The 24380-nt window shown below is 39.3% G+C and overlaps 1 protein-coding gene across 1 annotated transcript; it reads right to left on the minus strand.

The window, feature by feature from the left end:
* Nucleotides 1-19865: 19865 nt before the first annotated feature.
* On the minus strand, nucleotides 19866-23202 carry USP51 (ubiquitin specific peptidase 51). The gene is given in 5 exon segments (XM_072745021.1): nucleotides 19866-21468; nucleotides 21471-22233; nucleotides 22235-22343; nucleotides 22345-22728; nucleotides 22905-23202. Coding segments are annotated over 4 exon segments (2139 nt in total). The 5' UTR covers nucleotides 22680-22728; nucleotides 22905-23202; the 3' UTR covers nucleotides 19866-20536.
* Nucleotides 23203-24380: the final 1178 nt, after the last annotated feature.

Here is a 24380-nt window from a genome sequence, read left to right on the forward strand (position 1 = left end):
AAAGGACAAGAATAGAAGGGGAGAGACATAGCCACAAAAATTAGAGTAATGCTTCATAAATCACTTCATTTCTGACATGATATCAGGGAATTCTTCTCTCTGGGTCACCTTATTCCTCTGTTCCTGGTGCCTGGTATAGGGTTTGGCATAACAGGAGGCTCAGTGAGCATTTTGGAAAGGAATGACTAGGCCTTCAGTTCTGGCACTGAGATTGGATATTGGCCAACATCTCTCCTGACTTGCTGTGCGAATGTGGGCAAATCACACAAATGTGGGCCCCTTTCTGGGCCTTTCTTCTCTCATCAGTTACATGGAAGATGCCATACACATAAAAGAGTAGCTTGGTGGTTAACACCACAGGCTCTGGATTCAAACCTGGGTTTCTATTCTGACTCCATCACTGGCTGTGTGACATTCAACAGATTACTTAATTAAACACACTCTGTCTTGAATTCCTTTCTATAAAATGAGGCTGATAATCATAGTAGTACCTCACTTTTAAAGTTATGGATAGAATTCAATGAATAATATTAAGTACTCAGAATAGAGCCTACTACATAGTAAAGGCAAAATGTATGTAACCTCTGTTCTCTTTTCAAAACATATGCTTATTTTTTTATCTCAGGGTCTTTGTACATGTTACTGTACCTGGAGAAGTCTTCTCATATATTTTACCTTTTCTTCATTCATATTTCTGCTCAAATATCACCCAGAGAGGCCTTCCCTAAGCATCGATCTAAGGTAGCAAAACTCTTGCAATCTATTTGCCTTTTCCTGGAATTTTCTTGTTTTCCTCTTTTCTTTATTACCCACTTTATAATATGTATTTATATCATATCTCCTTCAATAGAATCGAAGTGGCCCAAGGAAAGGGAGGTTTTCTTTTTTTCTTACTGCCATATCCTTGGTGTGTATAATAAACTCTGGCACATATCAGACCTTCAAAATCATGTTGACTAAATGAAAAAGAAGCTCAACAAAGTGGTTACTATGATCTTTCCCTGGGATCGAGTCCCACGTCGGGCTCCCTGCATGGAGCCTGCTTCTCCCTCTGCCTGTGTCTCTGCCTCTCTCTCTCTCTCTGTGTGTGTGTGCGTCGCTCATGAATAAATAAATAAAATCTTTAAAAAAAAAAAAAGGAAATTCTTTTCCAATTTACAAGTAAAGTGAAATGATTTGCCCAATGTCACAAGCTAATAGATAATGGAGCCATCTGACACAAAAACCTATTTTCAAGCCAGAATTGTTTTCTTTTTGCACATGATGTAAATGTTAGATGAAAATTGTCCTCAGAAATTATAGCTAAAAGTTGAAATTGCTAAACACACACATTTCACAATCATACTCTGTTAGTGGATCAAGCAAAATTTAGTCATCAATCATGAACAAATTAAACAATCAACATGTATGACTTCTGTACATTCATGAATTTGAAATAATAGAAAATTAAAAAACACTTCATCTGAGTGTTCAAAGAACAGATAAAAATGCTCAGAAAATCTCAATTTTGAATAATATCCTCTATAATAACAAATAATCTCATCCTTGAAATATTAACAGAACTTCAAAAAAAGTTTATGTGTATATCTTTACAATTTAGCCTCATAATCTTTCTCTTAAAACTTGTCTTGAAAGGGCAAATTTGAAAAAATCTTACAAATCACAAAATAAACTTTTGGGTGACCAATTTTTTTAGGGTGCTCACCTTGACCATAGGGGACATGAAAGCACAATTTAATAAATAATGGTACACATGTATGTTATTACTTTAACACAAGCTATGAAAGATAGATGTTTACTTTCAATGGCATATTATTGTTTTATTTTCTGTTTCAGAAATGCTATTGTTTAAACAAAACAACAATAGTACTAGTTAACAATGGCAAGTAGATGTAATTAATACTAGGACAAATTACATAATATGTGTAAAAAATATGATGATACTCTTATAATGCTTCTTTCCACTGATACAGAAATCTATTTTTACCCTTTAAAAAACAACTTTATTGCAAACTAGTTCAGTCACTCTGGAAAACTGTATGGTGGGTCCTCAAAAGTTAGATATAGAACTACTTTATGATCTAGCAATTGCACTGCTAGGTATCTACCTAAATGGTACAAAAATAATGATTTAAAGGGGCACATGCACCCTGATGTTTATAGCATCATTATCAATAATAGCCAAATTATGGAAAGAGCCCAAATATTCATCAACTAATGAATGAATAAAGAATATGTGGTATGCATGCATATATATAATGGAATATTACTCAGCCATCAAAAAAGAATGAAAGCTTGCCATTTGCAGTGATGTGGATGGAGTTAGACTGCGTTATGCTAAGCAAAATGAAGACAGATACCATATGATTTCACTCATATGTGGAATTTAAGAAACAAAAGAGATGAACATAAGAGAATGGGAAAAAGAGAGAGAAGCAAACCATAAGAGACTTAACAGAACAGACTGAAGAGGTGGTAGGTGGGGAATGGGCTAAATGGGTGATGAGTATTAAGGAAGGTACGCATGATGAGCACTGGGTATTGTATGTAAGTGATGAATCACTAAATTCTATTCCTGAAACCAATATTGCACTACATGTTAACTGACAATAATTTAAATACAAATTTGAAACAAGCAAAAATAATAAATAAAAATAACTTTACTGAGTTTTTAAATTTTGTTGGCTATACTGTTTATTCTTAACTTGCATCAATGTTGGATTGAATTAAAAGAGAATACAGGAATGCCTGGGTTGTTCAGTGGTTGAATGTCTGCCAATTCAGAAGCAAATTATAAACCGACTGGTGGCACTGGAAAAGCATAAAGGATTCAAGAGACTTCATGACTGCAGAATTTAGATCTAATCAAGCCGAAATTAAAAATCAATTAAATGACATGCAATCCAAACAGGAAGTCCTAATGATGAGGGTTAATGAGGTAAAAGAAAGAGTGAGTGACATAGAAGACAAGTTGATGGCAAAGAGGGAAACTGAGGTAAAAAGAGAAAAACAATTAAAAGACCATGAAGAAAGGTTAACAGAAATCAAAGACAGCCTCAGATGGAAAAATCTACCCTTTATTGGGGTTCCAGGGGTCACCGAAAGGGACAGAGGACCAGAAAGCATATTTGAACAAATTAATGGCGAGAACTTCCCTAATTTGGGAAGGGATCCAGGAGATAGAGAGATCCCCCCTCAAAAAAAAATCAATAAAAAGCATTCAACACCTCGACATCTAATAATGAAACTTGAAAATTACAAAGATAAAGAGAAAATCCTTAAAGAGCAAGAGACAAGAGATCCCTAAATTATATGGGGAGAAATATTAGATTGACAACAGATCTCTCCACAGAGACCTGGCAGGCCAGAAAGAGCTGGTAGGATATATTCAGGGTCCTAAATGAGAAGAACATGCAGCCAAGAATACTATATCCAGCAAGGCTCCCATTCAGAATAGAAAGAGAGATAAAGAACTTCCAAGATAGGAGAAACTGAAAGAATCTGTGACCACCAAACCAGCTATGCCAGAAATATTATGGGGAACTCTGTAAAAGAAAGAGGATGCCCAAAGAAATAATCCACAAAAACAGGGACTGAATAGGTATTATGATGACACTAAATTCATATCTTTCAATAGTAACTCTGAACGTGAATGGGCTAAATGATCCCATCAAAAGGCGCAGGGTTTCAGACTGGATAAAAAAGCAAGACCCATCTATTTGCTGTCTACAAGAGACTCATTTTAGACCTAAGGACACCTACAGCCTGAAAATCAAAGCTTGGAAAAGCATTTATGATTCAAATAGTCCTCAAAAAAAAAAAAAAGCAGGGGTAGTATTCCTCATATCAGATAAATTAAACTTTATCCCAAAGACTGTAGTAAGAGATGAAGAGGAACACTATATCATACTTAAAGGATCTATCCAACAAGAGGACCTATCAATCATGAATATTTATGCCCCTAATGTGGGAGCTGCCAAGTATATCAATCAGTTAATAACCAAAGTAAAGGCATACTTAGATAATAATACACTTACACTGGGAGACTTCAACATGGTGCTTTCTGCAAATGACAGATTTTCAAAGCACATCTCCAAAGAAAAAGCTTTAAATGATACATTGGACCAGATGGATTTCACAGATATTTACAGAACTTTACATTCAAATACAACTGAATACACATTCTTCTCAGGTGGAAATGTAACATTCTCCAGAAGAGAGTACATACTGGGTCAGAAATCAGGTCTTAACCGATGCCAAAAGATTGGGATTCTCCCTTGCATATTTTCAGACCATAATGCTTTGAAATTGAAACTCAATTACAAGAAGAAATTAGGAAGAAGTTCAAACACATGGAGGTTAAACATCCCCCTGCTAAAAGATGAAAGGGTCAACCAGGAAATTAGAGAAGAATTAAAAAGGTTCATGGAAACTAGTATGAATGAAGTACAACTGTTCAAATCTTTCAGATACAACAAAAGCAGGTCTGAGGGGGAAATACATCGCAATACAAGAATCCCTAAAAAAAAAAAAAAAAAATGGAAAAAAGCCACAAATACACAAGCTAACCTTGCACCTAAAGGAACTGGAGAAAGAACAGCAAATAAAACCTACACCCAGCAGAAGAAGAGAGTTGATAAAGATTCAAGCAGAACTCAATGAAATAGAGACCAGAGAACTGTAGAACAGACCAACAAAACCAGGAATTGGTTTTTGAAATAATTAATAAGATAGACAAACCATTAGCCAGCCTTATTAAAAACAAAAGAGGAGAGATTCAAATTAATAAAATTATGAATGAAAAATGAGAGATCACAACCAATACAAAGGAAATACAAAGGATTTTAAAAATGTATTATGAGCACATATAACACCAATAAATAAGGCAATCTAGAAGAAATGAGGGCATTTCTTGAAAACCATAAACTACCAAAACTGGAACAGGAAGAAATAGAAAACCAGAACGGGCCAATAACCAGGGAGGAAATTGAAGCAGTCATCAAAAACCTCCCAAGACACAAAAGTCCAGGGCCAGATGGCTTCCCAGGGAAATTCTATAAAACCTTTAAAGATGAAATAATACCGGCCAGCCCAGGTGGCTCAGAGGTTTAGCGCCACCTTCATCCCAGGTCCTGATATTGGAGACCCGGGATCAAGTCCATGTCAGGCTCCCTGCATGGAGCCTCCTTCTCCCCTGCCGGTTTCTCTCTCTCTCTCTCTCTCTCTCTCTCTCTTAAATAAATAAAATTTAAAAAAAGAAACAATACTTATTTTACTAAAGCTGTTCCGAAAGATAGAAAGGAATGGTATACTTCCAAACTCGTTCTATGAGGCCACCATCACCTTAATTCCAAAACCAGACAAAGACCCCCCAAAAAGGAATTTTATAGACCAATATCCCTGATGAACACAGATGCAAAAATTCTCAACAAGATACTAGCCAATGTGATCCAAGAGTACATTAAGAAGATTATTCACCAGGACCAAGTGGGATTTATCCCCGGGATGCAAGGCTGGTTCAACATTCAAAAAGCAATCAACGTGATAGATCATATCCACAGGAGAAAAAACAAGAACCATACGATCCTCTCAATAGATGCAGAGAAAGCATTTGACAAAAGACAGCATCCATTCCTAATCAAAACTCTTCAGAGTTTAGGGATAGAGGGAACATTCCTCAACATCTTAAAAGCTACCTACGAAAAGCCCACATCAAATATAATTCTCAATGGGGAAGCACTGGGAGCCTTTCCCCTAAGATCAGGAACAAGACAGGGATGTCCACTCTCACCACTGCTATTCAACATAGTACTGGAATCCTAGCCTTAGCAATCAGGCAGCAAAAAGAAAAAAAGGTATTCAAATTGGCAAAGAAGAAGTCAAACTCTCCCTCCTTGCAGATGACATGATACTGTACATAGAACACTCAAAAGCCTCCACCCCAAGATTGCTAGAACTCATACAGCAATTCGGCAGTGTGGCAGGATACAAAATCAATGCCCACAAATCAGTGGCATTTCTCTATACCAACAATGAGACTGAAGAAAGAGAACTTAAGGAGTCAATCCCATTTACAATTGCACCCAAAAGCATAATATACCTAGGAATAAACCTCACCAAAGAGGTAAAGGATCTATACCCTAAAAACTATAGAACACTTCTGAAAGAAATTGAGGAAGACACAAAGAGATGGAAAAGCATTCCATGCTCATGGATTGGAAGAATTAGTATTGGGAAAATGTCAATGCTACCCAGGGGAATTTACACATTCAATGCAATCCCTATCAAAATATCATGGACTTTCTTCAGAGACTTGGAACAACTAACCTTAAGATTTGTGTGGAATCAAAAAAGACCCTGAATAGCAAGGGGAATATTGAAAAAGAAAACCAGAACCGGGGGCATCAGAATGCCAGATTTCAGGTAGTACTACAAAGCTGTGTTCATCAAGACAGTGTAGTCCTGACACAAAAACAAACACATAGATCAATGGAACAGAATAGAGAATCCAGAAATGGGCCCTCAACTCTATGGTCAACCAGTATTCGACAGAGCAGAATAGACTATCCACTGGAAAAAGGACAGTCTCTTCAATAAATGGTGCTGGGAAAATTGGACAGCCATGTGCAGAAGAATGCAACTAGACCATTATCTTACACCATACCCAAAGATAAACTCAAAATGGATGAGAGATCTAAATGTGAGACAAGAATCCATCAAAATCCTAGAGGAGAACACAGGCAACACCCTTTTTGACCTTGGCCACAGCAACTTCCTTCAAGATACAACTCTGAAGGCAAGGGAAACAAAAGCAAAAATGAACTATTGGGAGTTCATAAAGATAAAAAGCTTCTGCACAGCAAAAGAAACAGTCAACAAAACTAAAAGACAATCTGCAGAATGGGAGAAGATATTTGCAAATGACCTATCAGATAAAGGGCTAGCATTCAAGATCTGTAAAGAACTTTTTAAACTCAACAGCAAAGAAACAAACAATCCAGTCATGAAATGGGCAAAAGACATGAAGAGAAATCTCACAGAGGAAGATGTAGATATGGCCAACAAGGACATGAGAAAATGCTCCGCATCCCTTGCCATCAGGGAAATACTCAAAACCACAATGAGATATCACCTCACACCAGTGAGAATGGTGGAAATTAACAAGACAGGAAACAACAAATGTTGGAGAGGATGTGGAGAAAGCGGAATCCCCTTGCACTGTTGGTGGGAATATGAACTGGTACATCCTCTCTGAAAAACTGTGTGGTGGTTCCTCAAACAGTTCAAAATAGAGCTGTCCTACAACCCAGCGATTGCACTGCTGGGGATTTACCCCAAAGATACAGATGCGGTGAAATGGCAGGACACCTGCACTCCAATGTTTATAGCAGCAGTGTCCACAATAGCCAAACTGTGGAAGGAGCCTCGATGTCCATTGAAAATGAATGGATTAAGAAGATATGGTATATGTATACAATGGAATATTACTCAGCCATTAGAAACGACAAATGCCCACCATTTGCTCCAATGTGGATGGAACTGGAGGGTATTATGCGGAGTGAAGTAAGTCAATTGGAGAAGGACAAACATTATATGGTCTCATTCATTTGGGAAATATAAAAAATAATGAAAGGGAATAAAGGGAAAGGAGAGAAAATGAGTGGGAAACATCAGTGAGGGTGACAGAATTTGACAGACACCTAACTCTGGGACCTGAATAAGGAGTGGTGGAAAGGGAGGTGGGAGGGGGTTTGGGGTGACTGGGCGACAGGCACTGAGGGGGGCACTTGAGAGGATGAGCACTGGGTGTTAAACTCTATGTTGGCATATTGAATTCCATTACAAAAATATATAGATAAAAAATGAGATTTCCTTACCTGAAATTTTGAAGCTTAGAGAGTGGAATTTCTGGCCCATCTTAATTTCTTCAACTCATGCAGAAGCTCGTACAATTTTAATGAGACAGGATTCAGTAAGATGACTGTCATTGACACCAACCATAGGAAAGATGCTAAAATTTCGGCTTTCCCATAGAATCATATTTTCATAATATGGAACAAGAAGAATGTCCTCCTCACATTTGGAAATACAGTGTAGATGAGAATAGATAAAGGATTACAGCAAAGCAGAAAGATGCTGTTTCTTAAAAAAAAGAGTTTTGAGAGGTCATAAGGAGCTTAGGAAAGTGTTGACTGTACATGATTTGTTCGATGCTATGTGTAGTTCGCAACAAAAACTCAATTAGCTATGAAAATGACTTTTTTTTGGAACTAAGACTCTTAAGAAGTCAAGACATTAAAAACAAAACAGGCACGCCTGGGTGGCCAGTGGTTGAGCATTTGCCTTCGGCTCAGGGCTTGATCCCACGGTCCCGGGACCGTGTCCTGCTCCGGGCTCCTTGCATGGAGCCTGCTTCTCCCTCTGCCTGTGTCTCTGCCTGCCTCTCTCTGTGTGTCTCTCATGAATAAATAAATAAAATCTTTTAAAAAACACCCACAAAGGTCTCCATCAAAGGGCAGCCAAGTTTAACAGAACCTTCTTGACTTCTTTTTTTTTTTTTTAATTTTTTTTTTATTTATTTACGATAGGCACACAGTGAGAGAGAGAGGCAGAGACATAGGCAGAGGGAGAAGCAGGCTCCATGCACCGGGAGCCCGATGTGGGATTCGATCCTGGGTCTCCAGGATCGCGCCCTGGGCCAAAGGCAGGCGCCAAACCGCTGCGCCACCCAGGGATCCCCCTTCTTGACTTCTTTAGTAAAATTATAATTTATGCAGAATCCAACTCCAATTTTAAAAGTTCAAAATTTCTTCTGAGATTTAAAACATCTTTCCTGAACAAAAGTAATTTTACATATGAAGACATTTAATACACTTCATAGTGTTTGGAAATTCTGGATATTTTAGACATGTGCAGCCTATAGGATAAATGTATTTATGTGAAAAACATGAGTAGTTGACAAAAGAAGCCTGAAACATAACATGGATGAACATTATTGGATTCAGAAACTAATTTCTGCAAATCAAAAATCTGCTCTAGTATACTACTAGTAAAGTCCTTGTTTAAATGGTTTTGTTGAGAGGATATTGATGCCATCACACTGGACTGACACACTAGGAATCATTTTAATGAGGGCTTGATAAGAGCAGATTGGAAGTCAAAGTAAATTTTAAGTTTTATTGTATGCTGTTTAACCACTCCATAAAAGAGGAAAAAGGAAAAGGATGTCCTCAAGGCTGCAGGCAGTTTAGAGAAAAATCAATTGAAAAAGAAAACAAACAAACAAACAAAATAAATAGCATATTGTAGGATGGAATGAAGCAAGTTAATTGTTTTCACTAAATTAAGGTAATATCTCTAATTAATCCTTCTTTATTTGTATTCTCTTTTATCATTATTTGTTAAAGACTTATTTGTTTATTCATGAGAGACCCAGAAAGAGAGGCAGAGACACAGGCAGAGGGAGAAACAGGCTCTCTGCAGGGAGCCCAATGTGGGAATCAATCCCAGGACCCTGGGATCATGAACTGAGCCAAAGGCAGACATTCAACCACTGAACAACCCAGGCATTCCTGTATTCTCTTTTAATTCAATCCAACATTGATGCAAGTTAAGAATAAACAGTATAGCCAACAAAATTTAAAAACTCAGTAAAGTTATTTTTATTTATTATTTTTGCTTGTTTCAAATTTGTATTTAAATTATTGTCAGTTAACATGTAGTGCAATATTGGTTTCAGGAATAGAATTTAGTGATTCATCACTTACATACAATACCCAGTGCTCATCATGCGTACCTTCCTTAATACTCATCACCCATTTAGCCCATTCCCCACCTACCACCTCTTCAGTCTGTTCTGTTAAGTCTCTTATGGTTTGCTTCTCTCTCTTTTTCCCATTCTCTTATGTTCATCTCTTTTGTTTCTTAAATTCCACATATGAGTGAAATCATATGGTATCTGTCTTCATTTTGCTTAGCATAACGCAGTCTAACTCCATCCACATCACTGCAAATGGCAAGCTTTCATTCTTTTTTGATGGCTGAGTAATATTCCATTATATATATGCATGCATACCACATATTCTTTATTCATTCATTAGTTGATGAATATTTGGGCTCTTTCCATAATTTGGCTATTATTGATAATGATGCTATAAACATCAGGGTGCATGTGCCCCTTTAAATCATTATTTTTGTACCATTTAGGTAGATACCTAGCAGTGCAATTGCTAGATCATAAAGTAGTTCTATATCTAACTTTTGAGGACCCACCATACAGTTTTCCAGAGTGACTGAACTAGTTTGCAATAAAGTTGTTTTTTAAAGGGTAAAAATAGATTTCTGTATCAGTGGAAAGAAGCATTATAAGAGTATCATCATATTTTTTACACATATTATGTAATTTGTCCTAGTATTAATTACATCTACTTGCCATTGTTAACTAGTACTATTGTTGTTTTGTTTAAACAATAGCATTTCTGAAACAGAAAATAAAACAATAATATGCCATTGAAAGTAAACATCTATCTTTCATAGCTTGTGTTAAAGTAATAACATACATGTGTACCATTATTTATTAAATTGTGCTTTCATGTCCCCTATGGTCAAGGTGAGCACCCTAAAAAAATTGGTCACCCAAAAGTTTATTTTGTGATTTGTAAGATTTTTTCAAATTTGCCCTTTCAAGACAAGTTTTAAGAGAAAGATTATGAGGCTAAATTGTAAAGATATACACATAAACTTTTTTTGAAGTTCTGTTAATATTTCAAGGATGAGATTATTTGTTATTATAGAGGATATTATTCAAAATTGAGATTTTCTGAGCATTTTTATCTGTTCTTTGAACACTCAGATGAAGTGTTTTTTAATTTTCTATTATTTCAAATTCATGAATGTACAGAAGTCATACATGTTGATTGTTTAATTTGTTCATGATTGATGACTAAATTTTGCTTGATCCACTAACAGAGTATGATTGTGAAATGTGTGTGTTTAGCAATTTCAACTTTTAGCTATAATTTCTGAGGACAATTTTCATCTAACATTTACATCATGTGCAAAAAGAAAACAATTCTGGCTTGAAAATAGGTTTTTGTGTCAGATGGCTCCATTATCTATTAGCTTGTGACATTGGGCAAATCATTTCACTTTACTTGTAAATTGGAAAAGAATTTCCTTTTTTTTTTTTTAAAGATTTTATTTATTTATTCATGAGCGACGCACACACACACAGAGAGAGAGAGAGAGGCAGAGACACAGGCAGAGGGAGAAGCAGGCTCCATGCAGGGAGCCCGACGTGGGACTCGATCCCAGGGAAAGATCATAGTAACCACTTTGTTGAGCTTCTTTTTCATTTAGTCAACATGATTTTGAAGGTCTGATATGTGCCAGAGTTTATTATACACACCAAGGATATGGCAGTAAGAAAAAAAGAAAACCTCCCTTTCCTTGGGCCACTTCGATTCTATTGAAGGAGATATGATATAAATACATATTATAAAGTGGGTAATAAAGAAAAGAGGAAAACAAGAAAATTCCAGGAAAAGGCAAATAGATTGCAAGAGTTTTGCTACCTTAGATCGATGCTTAGGGAAGGCCTCTCTGGGTGATATTTGAGCAGAAATATGAATGAAGAAAAGGTAAAATATATGAGAAGACTTCTCCAGGTACAGTAACATGTACAAAGACCCTGAGATAAAAAAATAAGCATATGTTTTGAAAAGAGAACAGAGGTTACATACATTTTGCCTTTACTATGTAGTAGGCTCTATTCTGAGTACTTAATATTATTCATTGAATTCTATCCATAACTTTAAAAGTGAGGTACTACTATGATTATCAGCCTCATTTTATAGAAAGGAATTCAAGACAGAGTGTGTTTAATTAAGTAATCTGTTGAATGTCACACAGCCAGTGATGGAGTCAGAATAGAAACCCAGGTTTGAATCCAGAGCCTGTGGTGTTAACCACCAAGCTACTCTTTTATGTGTATGGCATCTTCCATGTAACTGATGAGAGAAGAAAGGCCCAGAAAGGGGCCCACATTTGTGTGATTTGCCCACATTCGCACAGCAAGTCAGGAGAGATGTTGGCCAATATCCAATCTCAGTGCCAGAACTGAAGGCCTAGTCATTCCTTTCCAAAATGCTCACTGAGCCTCCTGTTATGCCAAACCCTATACCAGGCACCAGGAACAGAGGAATAAGGTGACCCAGAGAGAAGAATTCCCTGATATCATGTCAGAAATGAAGTGATTTATGAAGCATTACTCTAATTTTTGTGGCTATGTCTCTCCCCTTCTATTCTTGTCCTTTCCTGGCTATCTCTGTCTGGTGACATGTCTGTCTCCCCTGCTGAACTGTGAACTCCTTGATGGTAGGGAGCAGGTTTCTCTCAGTCAGTCCTTAGCCTAGCATCCAGTAGACACAAAGGGAAGAGATTTTGAATAAATTTCCAGGTATTTATTCCACTGATAGACACATAGATGTGTGAAATGATGTACAAGTATATTCTTTGCAGCATTAATTACAATGACAAAAAATAGGAAATGACTGAAATATTTAGGGAACTGGTTAAAATTGACATTGCCAGAAATGTTATGCAGCCATTAAAACATAAGAAATTTTTTATTTTTAAAATATAATCATTATGCCATTTTTTATTTTTTTCTTAGAATTCTTACTAAGTTGCCATGAGTTTATAGGTAAGAACTGCTAATATCTCAGTGTTTTAAAGCTCGTAAGGAATTCTATGGATAATCCAAGCAAACCACCTCTTTTCTTACTGGGCAAAATGAGTCAAAGATGATGTGTAGTTTGCATAATAATATGTCTTTGGACTCTCAGACAGTTATGCCCCATATTATGAGGACCAGGAAGTGTTGGTAATAGGGGAGCACGTAAACATACGGTGAGATGTTGGCTGCATTTGAGAGGCTTTTTTCTCATTTTTTCAGAAAACCATGCCTCTTCCACAAAGAAGTTTGATTGTTTGATCCAGGCACTGATGTAGTTTTCAATGGTAGGAGTGAACCAGGCTTGGGGGCTAAATATCATTCCCTAAGGCCTGGGTCTGCAGTGTGAGGATGAGCTGAAGGGTTTCTCCATATTACTAGCACAAGAAAAGCCCTGTAAGACAAGCATCTTCCCAAAAAGCTATCTCATTATGGAGAAAGAACGAGGACCCCAAAAGTCAATAAATTTCTTATATCCCAAATAAGGCAAGTATCAAGAAATATTCAATTTCCCCCATTCCATCAACTTACCTGGGACTGGATGTTGCATTGTATGTCAGATCATTCCACCAATACCTACCATATAGCTCCACTCATGGCTAGGTCCAGTCACAATTTCTCTGCTGCCTGCTGCCTCCCTGAGACCAGAATTATGGGCAGGCTTTCAATGCCTTTGTTACACTTCTGTCTTTGAAAAGGATTCTGTTGGCAACAGCCAGAGTCACTTATTTACTGATATCTCTGGGCACTGTTGTCTTTAGGGACCTAACCCAGAATAGGAGAATGTAGATTCTCACATATGATAGGCAATGGAGATAGAATATTTACAGATAAACTTGGCAGTCAGAAGGCCTGGCATGTAATAAGAAAATCATAGGATCAGTTCTGCTCCTGGTTCTGCCACTGATCCTCTGTATGACCCTGAGCAAGTCATTTCTTCTCCCTCTAAGCCAGTGTATCCTTAAAACAGTGAGAAACCTGAAGGCTAAAGGCTCTTTAGGGATCCTCTCAACTCTCAGATTCTAGAAGTCCATAAATTTCATGGATTCATAGTATTACCTGGCTGTTATTCCAGTATAAGTAGAGGAATCAAATGAGTTCCTGAGTTGCAGCAAAACCTGATGGTTTTGTGCCTGGACTCAGTACTCTGTACCCCAATTCTCCTTAATTACTGTGATTTTTGGAAAGACATCTGAACTCTCATATTCCTTGTTTGTCAAGTAGAGCTGACAATAAGACAGACCCCATTGGGGTGACTATAGCACAGAAGAAAAACTCAGTGAGGTAAGGAGAGATCTGGCCAAGGGATATTTATATAAAGAGGTCTACTTAGATGATGCCCTTGTTATCTGAATGAAAATAGATTTCCAGAAAAATAACAGTTATTTCCTAAAAATACCTGGGGGGCAAAGGGAATATTTGGACACTGAAAAGTGGGGCAAAAAAAATTATTTTAGTTCCAATTGTGTGTCCTGCTTTGTACCAAATGCCTTGGCAAACAACATTGCATTTAGCCCTTCCAACAGAGGGTTGAGTACAAGGTTCTGTTACTGGCTCAGTGTCACTTGTTAGTAAGTGGTAGATCTAGGATGTGATTGCAGTTTAAGTCTGGTGTCCCAAAGTTATCTTCTCCTCCTGCCTAGGCCTACCTCATCACACCTCCCCTATCACAGAGAAATAGAAATTGCAGGTCAGTTTAATTTTGAATCAGAGGTGTGGCAAGAAAAAAAGCTTTAAATGATAAGTTTGCGAGTAGAATACAAGTGTGTCTCTTTCTAAGTATCCCATTCTTAAAACCGATCAATTAGGGCATGCTTAGATTCTTAATAAGGCATACAAAAAGAATTCTTTACACTTGTCCTTAAAAACACCAGCTCCTCTGGTACATTTTAAAATACAATTCAGTTTTCTAAAATTTTCTTTTCTCTACCTCAGCTTTACTTTTTCCACCCCTAATCTGAGTCCCTTTTTTAGATTTGCTATTCTCTTCTGGTGTAAGAAAAAAGGAACTTACCCTGAGTGGTATCCAACATGATAAAATTGTGACCTGGATTTGCGAGGAAAGTTTTAAGACCAAATATTCTGTTTGTTGTTTCATCATCTTCAATTATCATATATCTTTTTAACAAATGGGATAAAATAGCAAAATAAAGAACTTTGAAAAATTAAGCCACTTTGTACTTAAGCAAGAGTAGTTTTAACAGGGTGTGGTACAGACAGAAGCTATGTGGGGAACTAAAAAGTGATGTAGGAGGTGAGTAAGTGGCAGTGATGTAAGATAAACATGTATAGAAGAACTCGGCAGCAAAAGGAAGGAGAAAAATCATACCACAGACAGCAGCATCATGTGAAGGTTATGAATTTTTGTTTTAAAAATGAACCTCAAATCATGACCTTACAACAGACTTTTTGGTCTCTTCTGATGACAATACACACTCTAGGAAGAAGCACTGGGAATTGAGGAACAATTCTTATATCTTATAGGAATGATGGGGAAAAGTTTTTGAAGAACCATCGTAGAAAATCTACTATGTCTAGTTGCTGAATATTATGTCTAGAGAAAACACAGCAGTTACTGGAATAAAGGGGAAAGTATGGGAACAAGTCCTCTTGGCTGTCAGGAATGGTTCAGAAGAGGCTAGGTGCAGCATCCAAAAGAAAGCAGGATTCTTTTTCCTCTAAAACTAGAGTGAAGGTGTGGAGGCTAAATGGAGACAGAAGTGTGTTGATATGGATGGTGTAGGTAAATCAGGCACTCTTATGAGTATTTTGACCTCAGAAAAATAAGGTATTAAGTCAACTACTAAAACTGAGTGTAGGATGGAATTCATTTTGTTTATTCATTCATGCATTCATTTGGTGAGCATATTGAGAACCTACTGTATAGTGTGATTGATCTGAGAGATTTATAGACTTATGGTTCCAGCCCTGGCCCAGAGTAGATGCAGTTATGGGTTGGAAGGACCCAAGGAACTGAAAATAGTGTAGAAACAACAGAATTAGACATTGCAAATCAGTATTGGACCACCTAGGAACCAGATCCTAATAGGCAAGCCCCTCTGCAACAGGCAGATCAGAGGGATCTATGGTTGAGGAGCTGGAAAGACCAGGGGAAGGTCAGTGGTAAAGGTAATTCACAAAGTACTGGTCACAGTATTGAAGCTAGAAAGGAAACCTGGTGTAACTAGAGAAAGCTGGTGGTTTCACAGACAGCAAAAAGGTTAGATCTTATAGTCAGGTCTTGGTGCTCAGCCAAGCATATGGCACTGAGTGAAGCTATATGTCTAGTATGTCTAGTATGTCTAGCTATATGTCTAGAGTAGGATTTTGGCCTCATCCATCCTGGGTATCCTTAGGAAAGTCATTTAACCTGATGTGATTATCCTAATCATCTATTGCCATAGAGACATATTCACCTGTATCATGGGCAATTTTGTGTTATCAGTTGATAGATTACTCTCCAGGTTCCAGGTTATCTGTATCCAGGTTTGTCAAAGGCAGTCTGCCTTCTGCACCATTGTGGTCTACTTTGTCTTCCATAGCAACATCAGGAAAAGCAAAGCAAAACAAAATAAAATCTTTGAATTATATGTACTGAGCTATAATGGAATATGCACAAGTTTTGGGGACCTGGGTTTGAATACTGGCCCTACTACTTAAAACAGTAAAGTGAACTTAAGCAAACTGCTTTTCCATTCTGAGTCTCACTTTCCCAAACTGTGAAATATGTCCAGTAATGATTGTCTTCCAGGATTGCCGTGCCAACTCAGTGACATAATAGTGGTAAAGCAGTTACCATAATACCTGGCCTATCTATTCATGGTACTCATTAAACATTATTGACTTGTTCTCTCTTTAATTGGGAATAGCTGCATCATTGCTGTAAGGTTTGAAGCCTAGCATAGGTCAGTGCTGAACTAAAAGACATGCAGGGTCCCACTCTGGTTTCTCAATATTATATGACAGAGTTCATTTAAAGTCATCATTTTCTTCCTTCTCTGTTTGTGGCCCCAGGAACAGGATGCCCACAACTAACCATATAGCATATCTAATGTGTTCAAAACACTTGGCTACAAGTGACAGGATACTATCTCAAACTAGCTTAAGCAAAACAAAGGACTTTATTCGCTCAGATTGCTGAGAACTTTGGGACTTCAGGCACAGCTAGATCCACAAGTTTCAAATGATGCTCTCCAGGCTTTCTTCCCATCTCTATTTTTCTCCTCACGGTATGAATATCAACCCCTAAGGTTCTTAGGTTAATGCCATCCTAGAGACTTCAGCATGGAGTGGGAGCAAGATACTTCTTTCTCCCAGTGTTTACATATGTTCAATTTAGCAATGGACTCTGGGCCTGCTTGGGTCCTACAGTCATCCTCAGAATTGCTCTTGTGGGACAGGTGTAGGTGGAGGAGTGAAGAAATTGAGAACTCTAATCTGGCCTAGCCTATGGGACATGCTCACTCTGGGGAGGGATGAGAGGAGGACTGCATGGTGGTCAATAGCGCCAGCAGAACCACAAGGAATGGGGGAAGGGCTAGAGTGCTAAGCAGACAAACTACAACTGCCTCACTAAACACAGCCGCCAGGTATCACTCCCTTGTCACCGTCATGGTGACATGGTGTGCCATGTGATATAAAATAGTATGGAATGGTAAGATACACAGTCCCCTGGGAAGGTAAACTAGTACAGTACACCATGGAGAGGTGTGGTACACAATCATAAGGTGAGAGACACCATGGGGAGCTCAGGGACACTGGTGAGGAACAGTGTTGCCACACACATACCAGAAAGGCCAGCCTCACCTTCAGTTTCTGCTGCCCCTCACCACCCAGTCTCTCATGACTACCAACTCTTACTTTGTTCTTTTCCTTGCATTGTACTTGGTACTCTCTCCACACAACCTGGCTCTTTCCTCACTGAGCACCTCCCTTCTTAAGCAATCTCCTGCAGCCGAGTAGCATTTCATACACTGTCTTTGGGGGAAGATACGACCCTATCACACTGTATTATAGCACAGGGCACTTAATGAGGGCTTGATGGATAAAATAGGTGAGATCATACTACTGGGTGGGTGAATAGAGCAAATAACAGAACTCATCCTCACATTCAACAAACATTTATTAACACGGAAATGAATAAGGCTTGGCCCCCTGTTCTCAGAATGCTCAGTGCAGAGGGGCAAACAATCACAAAGCTCCAGTAGAATCACAGTAGAATATTACTGAGGTACAGACAAAGTACTTTGAGGCACAGTGACAGGGACAGAGGGGTGAGGAAGGAACAATTTTCCAATTTATACCTGCCTAGAGCATTCAGAAAGGCTCCAGAGAAGCCATCTGTGAGTTGGGTCTTGAAGGAGGAATAAAAGCCACCAGGTAAACAGTCAAAGGAGGAGCTCCACAGGCTGGGACTCAGAGATGTAGGTAAGTAAGTGGATCAGGTAACCAGGCAGGAATGATGGAATAAGGAAAAAAGAGAGGGAGTAAGGAATGAGTAGGACTGTCAAGCACAAGCCCACAGCTTTACTATGGAAATTTAAAGGTCTTGTTTCTTCATGGAGAGGAAGAGGGGGGAGAAGGGTGGGACATCCTCAGATATGGGTCCCTGCTACTTCCTCAATCAGGCCATGGGGCTTGAACATCAAAGCCAGAATTTGAATTGTGATCTAATATCGCTAAGCCACTAAACTATCAAGAACTACGTTTTGGTAGCAAATAATTTGTATGAATAATGCAATTCTAAATGTGAGATAGTCCCTACTATTTTTATCTTTCTTAGATGCAGTTGATTCTTCCTAAGAAACAGCTCTACTTCCTTTAGAAATCAGATGGGGTATGGAACCTGAAAAGGGAAGGTAGGCTAGAGTTCAGGCTTTGCAGTGATCTCACAAATGAGTGGTAAAATTATGGTTAGGACTCTGTTTTTGTTTTTGTTTTGTTTTGTTTTTGTTGTTGTTGTTGTTTTTTTAAAGCACTCTATTTTTTTTCAAATTCTATTTATGTATCAACATAAAATGCAACAAAAAATTAACCAGCCTTTTTTTGTTATTCCTATGTCCTCCTTTTACTTTTCACACCTGTATTTTTAGATGCTTAAATTAAAAAAGAATGTCTTTTAAAAACTTAAAAAGTTTTAAAATATTTTAATATTTAATATTTTTTCTACTTAAATGTTTTTTTTAATTTTGTATTTTTATTTCTGTCTTAAAATTTTTAATTTTTTTATCCTTTTTGTTTAAATACTTAGTTTTTGGGCAGCCGGGGTGGGTCAGCGGTTTGGCACCGCCTTCAGCCCAGGGTGTGATCCTGGAGACCCAGGACTGAGTCCCAAGAGTCCCACGTCAGGCTCCCTGCATGGAGCCTGCTTCTCCCTCTGCCTGTGTCTCTGCCTCTCTCTCTCTCTCTCTCTCTCTCTCTCTCTGCGTCTCTCATGAATAAATAAATAAAATATTTTTTAAAAAATAAATACTTAGTTTTTATTTAAATCCCTCTAATTGGACTTCCTTAGAGTTACCTATATGTCTTAAAATTCTCTATTTTTCTCTTAACTTGTCCTTTTTAAATTTTTTAAATTAAAAAAATTGAAAACAAGTTTTGTCTTGAATTATTCTAAATTTTATTCCTTCAAAACTTTTCTATAAACTTATATTTGAATTTCCATTCGATTCTGTATTTTTGGAAATTTTATATTTTAAACTATTCATGAATCTTGCTAACCTCTCATTTTCCAACACATATTTTATGGTTTAATTTTAAAAATTATTTATATTAACATTTTATTAAACTTTTAAGAGCGCCCTTCTCCTTTAACTTTTTACTTTTATAAATTTCTTTCACTTTTTTTGGTAAACTTTCATTTTTTATCTTTGTCCTTCTTTTATTCATTTTATCTTTTTAAAACTAAAAATTTCTAAAATTTATTTTTAAGCTTTATTTTAATAATTTTTAAGTTTTAAATTAAAAAATTTAAATTTTAAGATATTTCTTTTAATATAGTTAAAATTTTCAACATTTAAAAATATTCTTTTTTTAAGATTTTTTTTCTTAATTTATTTTATTCATAGACAGAGAGAGAGAGAGGCAGAGACACAGGCAGAGGGAGAATCAGGCTCCATGCAGGGAGCCCGATGTGGGACTCGATCCCAGGTCTCCAGGATCACACCCCAGGCTGAAGGCGGTGCCAAACTGCTGCGCCACCGGGGCTGCCCTAAAAATATTTTCTTTTAAAATTAATAACAAAATATTTTTTCTTTTTAAATGTTTTAAGGCTTTTGAAATTTTCTTTTACAATATCCTATTCTCAAACTATTTGACTAATCAGCCACAGCTAGAACCCAATTGAGAAGCTTTTTGTTAATGTACGAATACTGTCTAATTTCCCATGGTATTTTTGTAGAAGCAAATGATATATAGTATAGCATTGGCAGAACATCTCCATTCCCACTCTCCCCACCTAAAGCATTCTGTTCATTTAAGTATGCTTTATATGACCACCGTTTTCAACCTCTTCTCACTCCTCCCATTTCTTAAGGCTGAATGGTCACTAGTATTTTTTTTTTCCTCTTACAGATCCATAAGCCATGGTAAAATAGGTTCTTCATATCAAGGTGCTACTTGTCATATAGGTGCTGTTGTCCTTGTCCATGCCAGGTAGATTCTTGTGAAACTTCAAGAGGTGCTTGTTGTTGTATGGGTGTTGTCATTGTCCATTCCAGGTAGGTTTGTGTGTCACTTCAGGATCCTTGTATATTCACTTCTTTTACTTTTTTTTTTTTTTTCCTGGAAAGTGGTCTCCTAAGACTAATCTTTCTCTAGACCCTGTTTGTGATAGAACAGTAAATACCCTTCACGGTAGAGGAAGTCCTCAATGGTAGCCTTGGTGATAATGGCATCATCACAGCTAAACCACTGGTCCTTTTGTTGCCGGATAAAGCTGGTGTAGTGTCCACTTTCCAAAGTTCCATGGTGATTAATCACTGCAAGTAAGGAATACTTATTCTCATTGGATGTACAATCTGTTGCTGGCTGGCCTTCTTTCATTCTGCTCTCCTTAGTTGAGGCCAAAAATGGAGTCATGTCCATATCCAAGGGAAAGGAGATAAAAGTATTAATCTTTCTCCTCTGTTTACCTACATGTTCAAATCTCTTGAGATGAAAACAGGCCACAATAGGTAATTTCTTCATTGTGAGTTGTTTAGTAGATTCCTGATAGCTTTGGCAACTACTGCATTTGATTTTGGCACTGCCTCCTAGATACTCTGGCCTTGTAAACCACTGTAGGCAGTCTGTGAGTGAGGGAATTCCTGGTATGTGGTCATCCCTACTCACTGTGATGTCAGCTTTCTCTGGATTCTGGGAACTGAATGTGGCACAAGAGCCAGGCAAGTCCAAACTGATGTCCCAGCATGGGTCTATTGTAGTAGAGACACTATGGCAAGCTTGACATGTGACATCGGACTGCAAGCCACCTTTAAAGATTTGGTCTATGATGCAGATACAGCATGTGGAGTTATTGGCCTCCTGTTCCACATTATCATCTCTGCTGTGTCTATGCAGCACATCTAATATTGCAATAAGGAACTCATGGGCATCCTGCTGCCTATACCCTGCTAAATGTTCTGCATGAATCCATATTAGATGCAATAACTTATAGGGAATGTGAGGAGTTCGGCTCCCAGAGCACATAGCATGAAAAAGAGAAGACATTTCACAGACAAGACACAAGCTGGGCTTGTCATTCTACATTTATGCTTGTCAGAGAGAAAGAAATCCTTCAATAGAGGAATATGGGTAAGTGCCTGGACAATACAAGTCATAAAGCATGTGTTCCCAAGATTGATTAGCCCCCTCAGGCCTACAGTATAGACTGACTTTTTTCTCCTCTTTTTCTTGGGTTTCACAAATTTTGGCTCCTGTTCCTTTGACTCACAGGTTGAATGCTTGTCTTCAACATCTGATGTTATACACTGTTGTTGAGAAACACCTGTTGAGATGGAAGTTAATAGTTTCAAATTTTTCTCCTTTGTTTCTTTGGCAATCCATTCCATGTCTTTGTCATATATATAATCCTTACACATAAAGCAAGATATAACCCCATGGTAGAGATCTACAGCTAAATTGTGCTGTTTTGTTTCTGCATGTTTGTGAATATGATTCTCAGTAAAGCAGCCAAAAAAGACACAGGAGAGACAAGAGTGGAGTCTGTTCATACGGGTACTACATACATGACAAATGCACGTCTTTGCCTTATGTTTCCTAGTTTCTGGGGTCCCACTCCATACGAAACGCTGGTAGATCAGCCTCAGGTTCTTCCGCCAGTTCTTAGCCACTTTAAAGTTCTCCACATGAGAGCACCCCGTAGGACCCCGACCAAACTCCACCTCCAGCAACCAGTCCCCTAAACCACTTCGATCCCCAGAGCCACCTAGGCCACCAGAAAAGCTTTGCAGCATCTGAGGCCTAGATCCAGGGTCAGATGCTTTGCAGCATCTGAGGCCAGCCCTAGGGTCGCCAGGGCTGAGGTCAGGTCAGAGGCGGTGGGGGAAGGGGAGGGGGAGGATGGGATGGAGGCTGGGGTGGGGCCGAGAGCCCAGGCGGGCCTCGGGAGCCGGCGAGGCTGGGGCCTTGGGCGGGGCTTGCGGCGCGGGCAAAGGGGCGAAGAGCTGATGTAACAGCGAGGAGGGGACGAAGGGAGCACCTTCTTATCACCTCCGCTGTCACTCCACGTCAAGTTATCCTCAGGAACAGGCTTATGATCTTGTAGCAGCTCCAGCTTCATCTCCTTAGCATCCTGGCCTGAACACGCCTTTGTCGCCCCCACCGCGTCTTTCTCCATTTCCCCCGCCTTTTTGGCCTTCTCCTTGGGAGAGGCTCCTCCCCCACCTCCAGAGCTCCAGAGGACTAAAGAGCCGGAGGGCAAGGAAGTTTCCCGAACTTGGGCCATCACCTCACCGTCCGGCCTGAGAAGAAAGGCGTCTGCAGTGGAGCTGCGACTGTAAATGGAATGAAACAAGTGATTTCTGTGAATGATCTGACCAGCGTCATGGCCGCGGCGCGCCATTAGTGCCCCCGGCACCCCTCCCACCAAGAGCTCGGGCTGAGGTCGCTGCGCACTCCACCCCCTCTACTCAGGAGCTCCCAGAACTGCTGTGGAGACTAAGGCGATTACCTGGTTTAAAGGCGATCCGATCGTACTGGGAATGGGGGGCTGCGGTGGGCGAAAAGGAGGCAGACAGAGGGAGGAAACGTGGGGGTGGGGTGTGGTACGGCCTGAGCTTTAGGGTAGAGATGGAATCTTGAAAAAAGGCGCCACCCTCTGTCTGGGTTTCCTAAGCCCTGAGCAGCCTTGCTTTGGTACAGCTTCCTCTGACGTTCTTTCCGTATATTCTAAACAAACAAACAAAACAAAACAAAACAAAAAAACTGGGGCCAACATTTTACCTTAAAAATAGCTAAAAGGGGGGCAGCCCCTGTGGCGCAGCGGTTTAGCGCCGCCTGCAGCCCAGGGCGTGATACTGGAGATCCTGGATCGAGTCCCACGTCAGGCTCCCGGCATGAAGCCTGCTTCTCCCTCTGCCTGTGTCTCTCTGTGTGTCTCTATGAATAAATAAATAAAATCTTTTAAAAAAAATAGCTAAAAGGGAACCACCTATGGAAAATGGGCTCAGGGAAAAAAATGTGTCCTCCTACTCCCACCTTACCTATGCTGCTGGGTCTGGGTGTGTTACACCCTTGCCCCTACCTCCAAGTGCCCTTTTGGTCAGCCAAGCTCTTGGGCCCTCTCACGCTCATTTTACACTTGTGTTCCTTCTCACACTTCATTTCTTGTTTCAGTTCCTTCATTCCCTATTCCTCTGAGAATTTGGACTCCTCACACCCTCCAAGCGTTCACCGCCCGCCCCGTCTTCAGTGTGCGACCCCCAAAGTCCCTGTCCTTTCCCGCCTTTGGCCCCGCAACGCCCCCAGCCCCGCTGTTTGTTTAAAGGTCTGGGTTACCTTGGGCCACAGGCACGTGATAGAGAACTGTCAGCAGCTGCTGCTGTACAGGCGCTCCTCAGCCAGCAGCCAGCGTTATCCCCTGACCTTTCCTCAGGGCTGGTCAGAAGGGGGCCGCCCCCGGCCCCTCCCTTCTCGACATGTGGCCCCCAGCCCCGGATTCTGCTGTCCTGCATGATGAATGTCACGCTATCCTGCTTGGTCAGACCTCTTCCTGAAACAGATTCTACTGGAGGTAACCACAGCGACAGATTCTAGAGAAAACCCTTGACATGTAGATTCTGGTCTCACCTGGCTCCAGGCCAGCACTCCGCAGAAAAAAGATTCATTGGAGTGGGGGTTGGGTGGTCTCAAGGATGGCAACTCTCTGGCATGAATCCCTCAGGGATCCATCAAAATTAGATCTATGGGAAATAAGTGAAGAGAGGAATATGATTCCGGAGTGGTGAGAAGAACCATTAGTAAGGGCTTCAGTCTCAGGTGGGAGAGCCCAGGCGCCCGCTAGCTGCGTGAGCTCAGATAAAACACCTAATCTACCTGAGCCTTAGTTGTGTCACCTGTTAAAAAAAGGTAGGAATAATGATCCTAACCTGTTATGAACACTAAATCATAATATATGTAAAGTAAAGGATCTTTGTGGCACCTGTTT

Source organism: Vulpes vulpes, chromosome X, assembly GCF_048418805.1.
Source record: "Vulpes vulpes isolate BD-2025 chromosome X, VulVul3, whole genome shotgun sequence".
NCBI lineage: Eukaryota > Metazoa > Chordata > Mammalia > Carnivora > Canidae > Vulpes > Vulpes vulpes.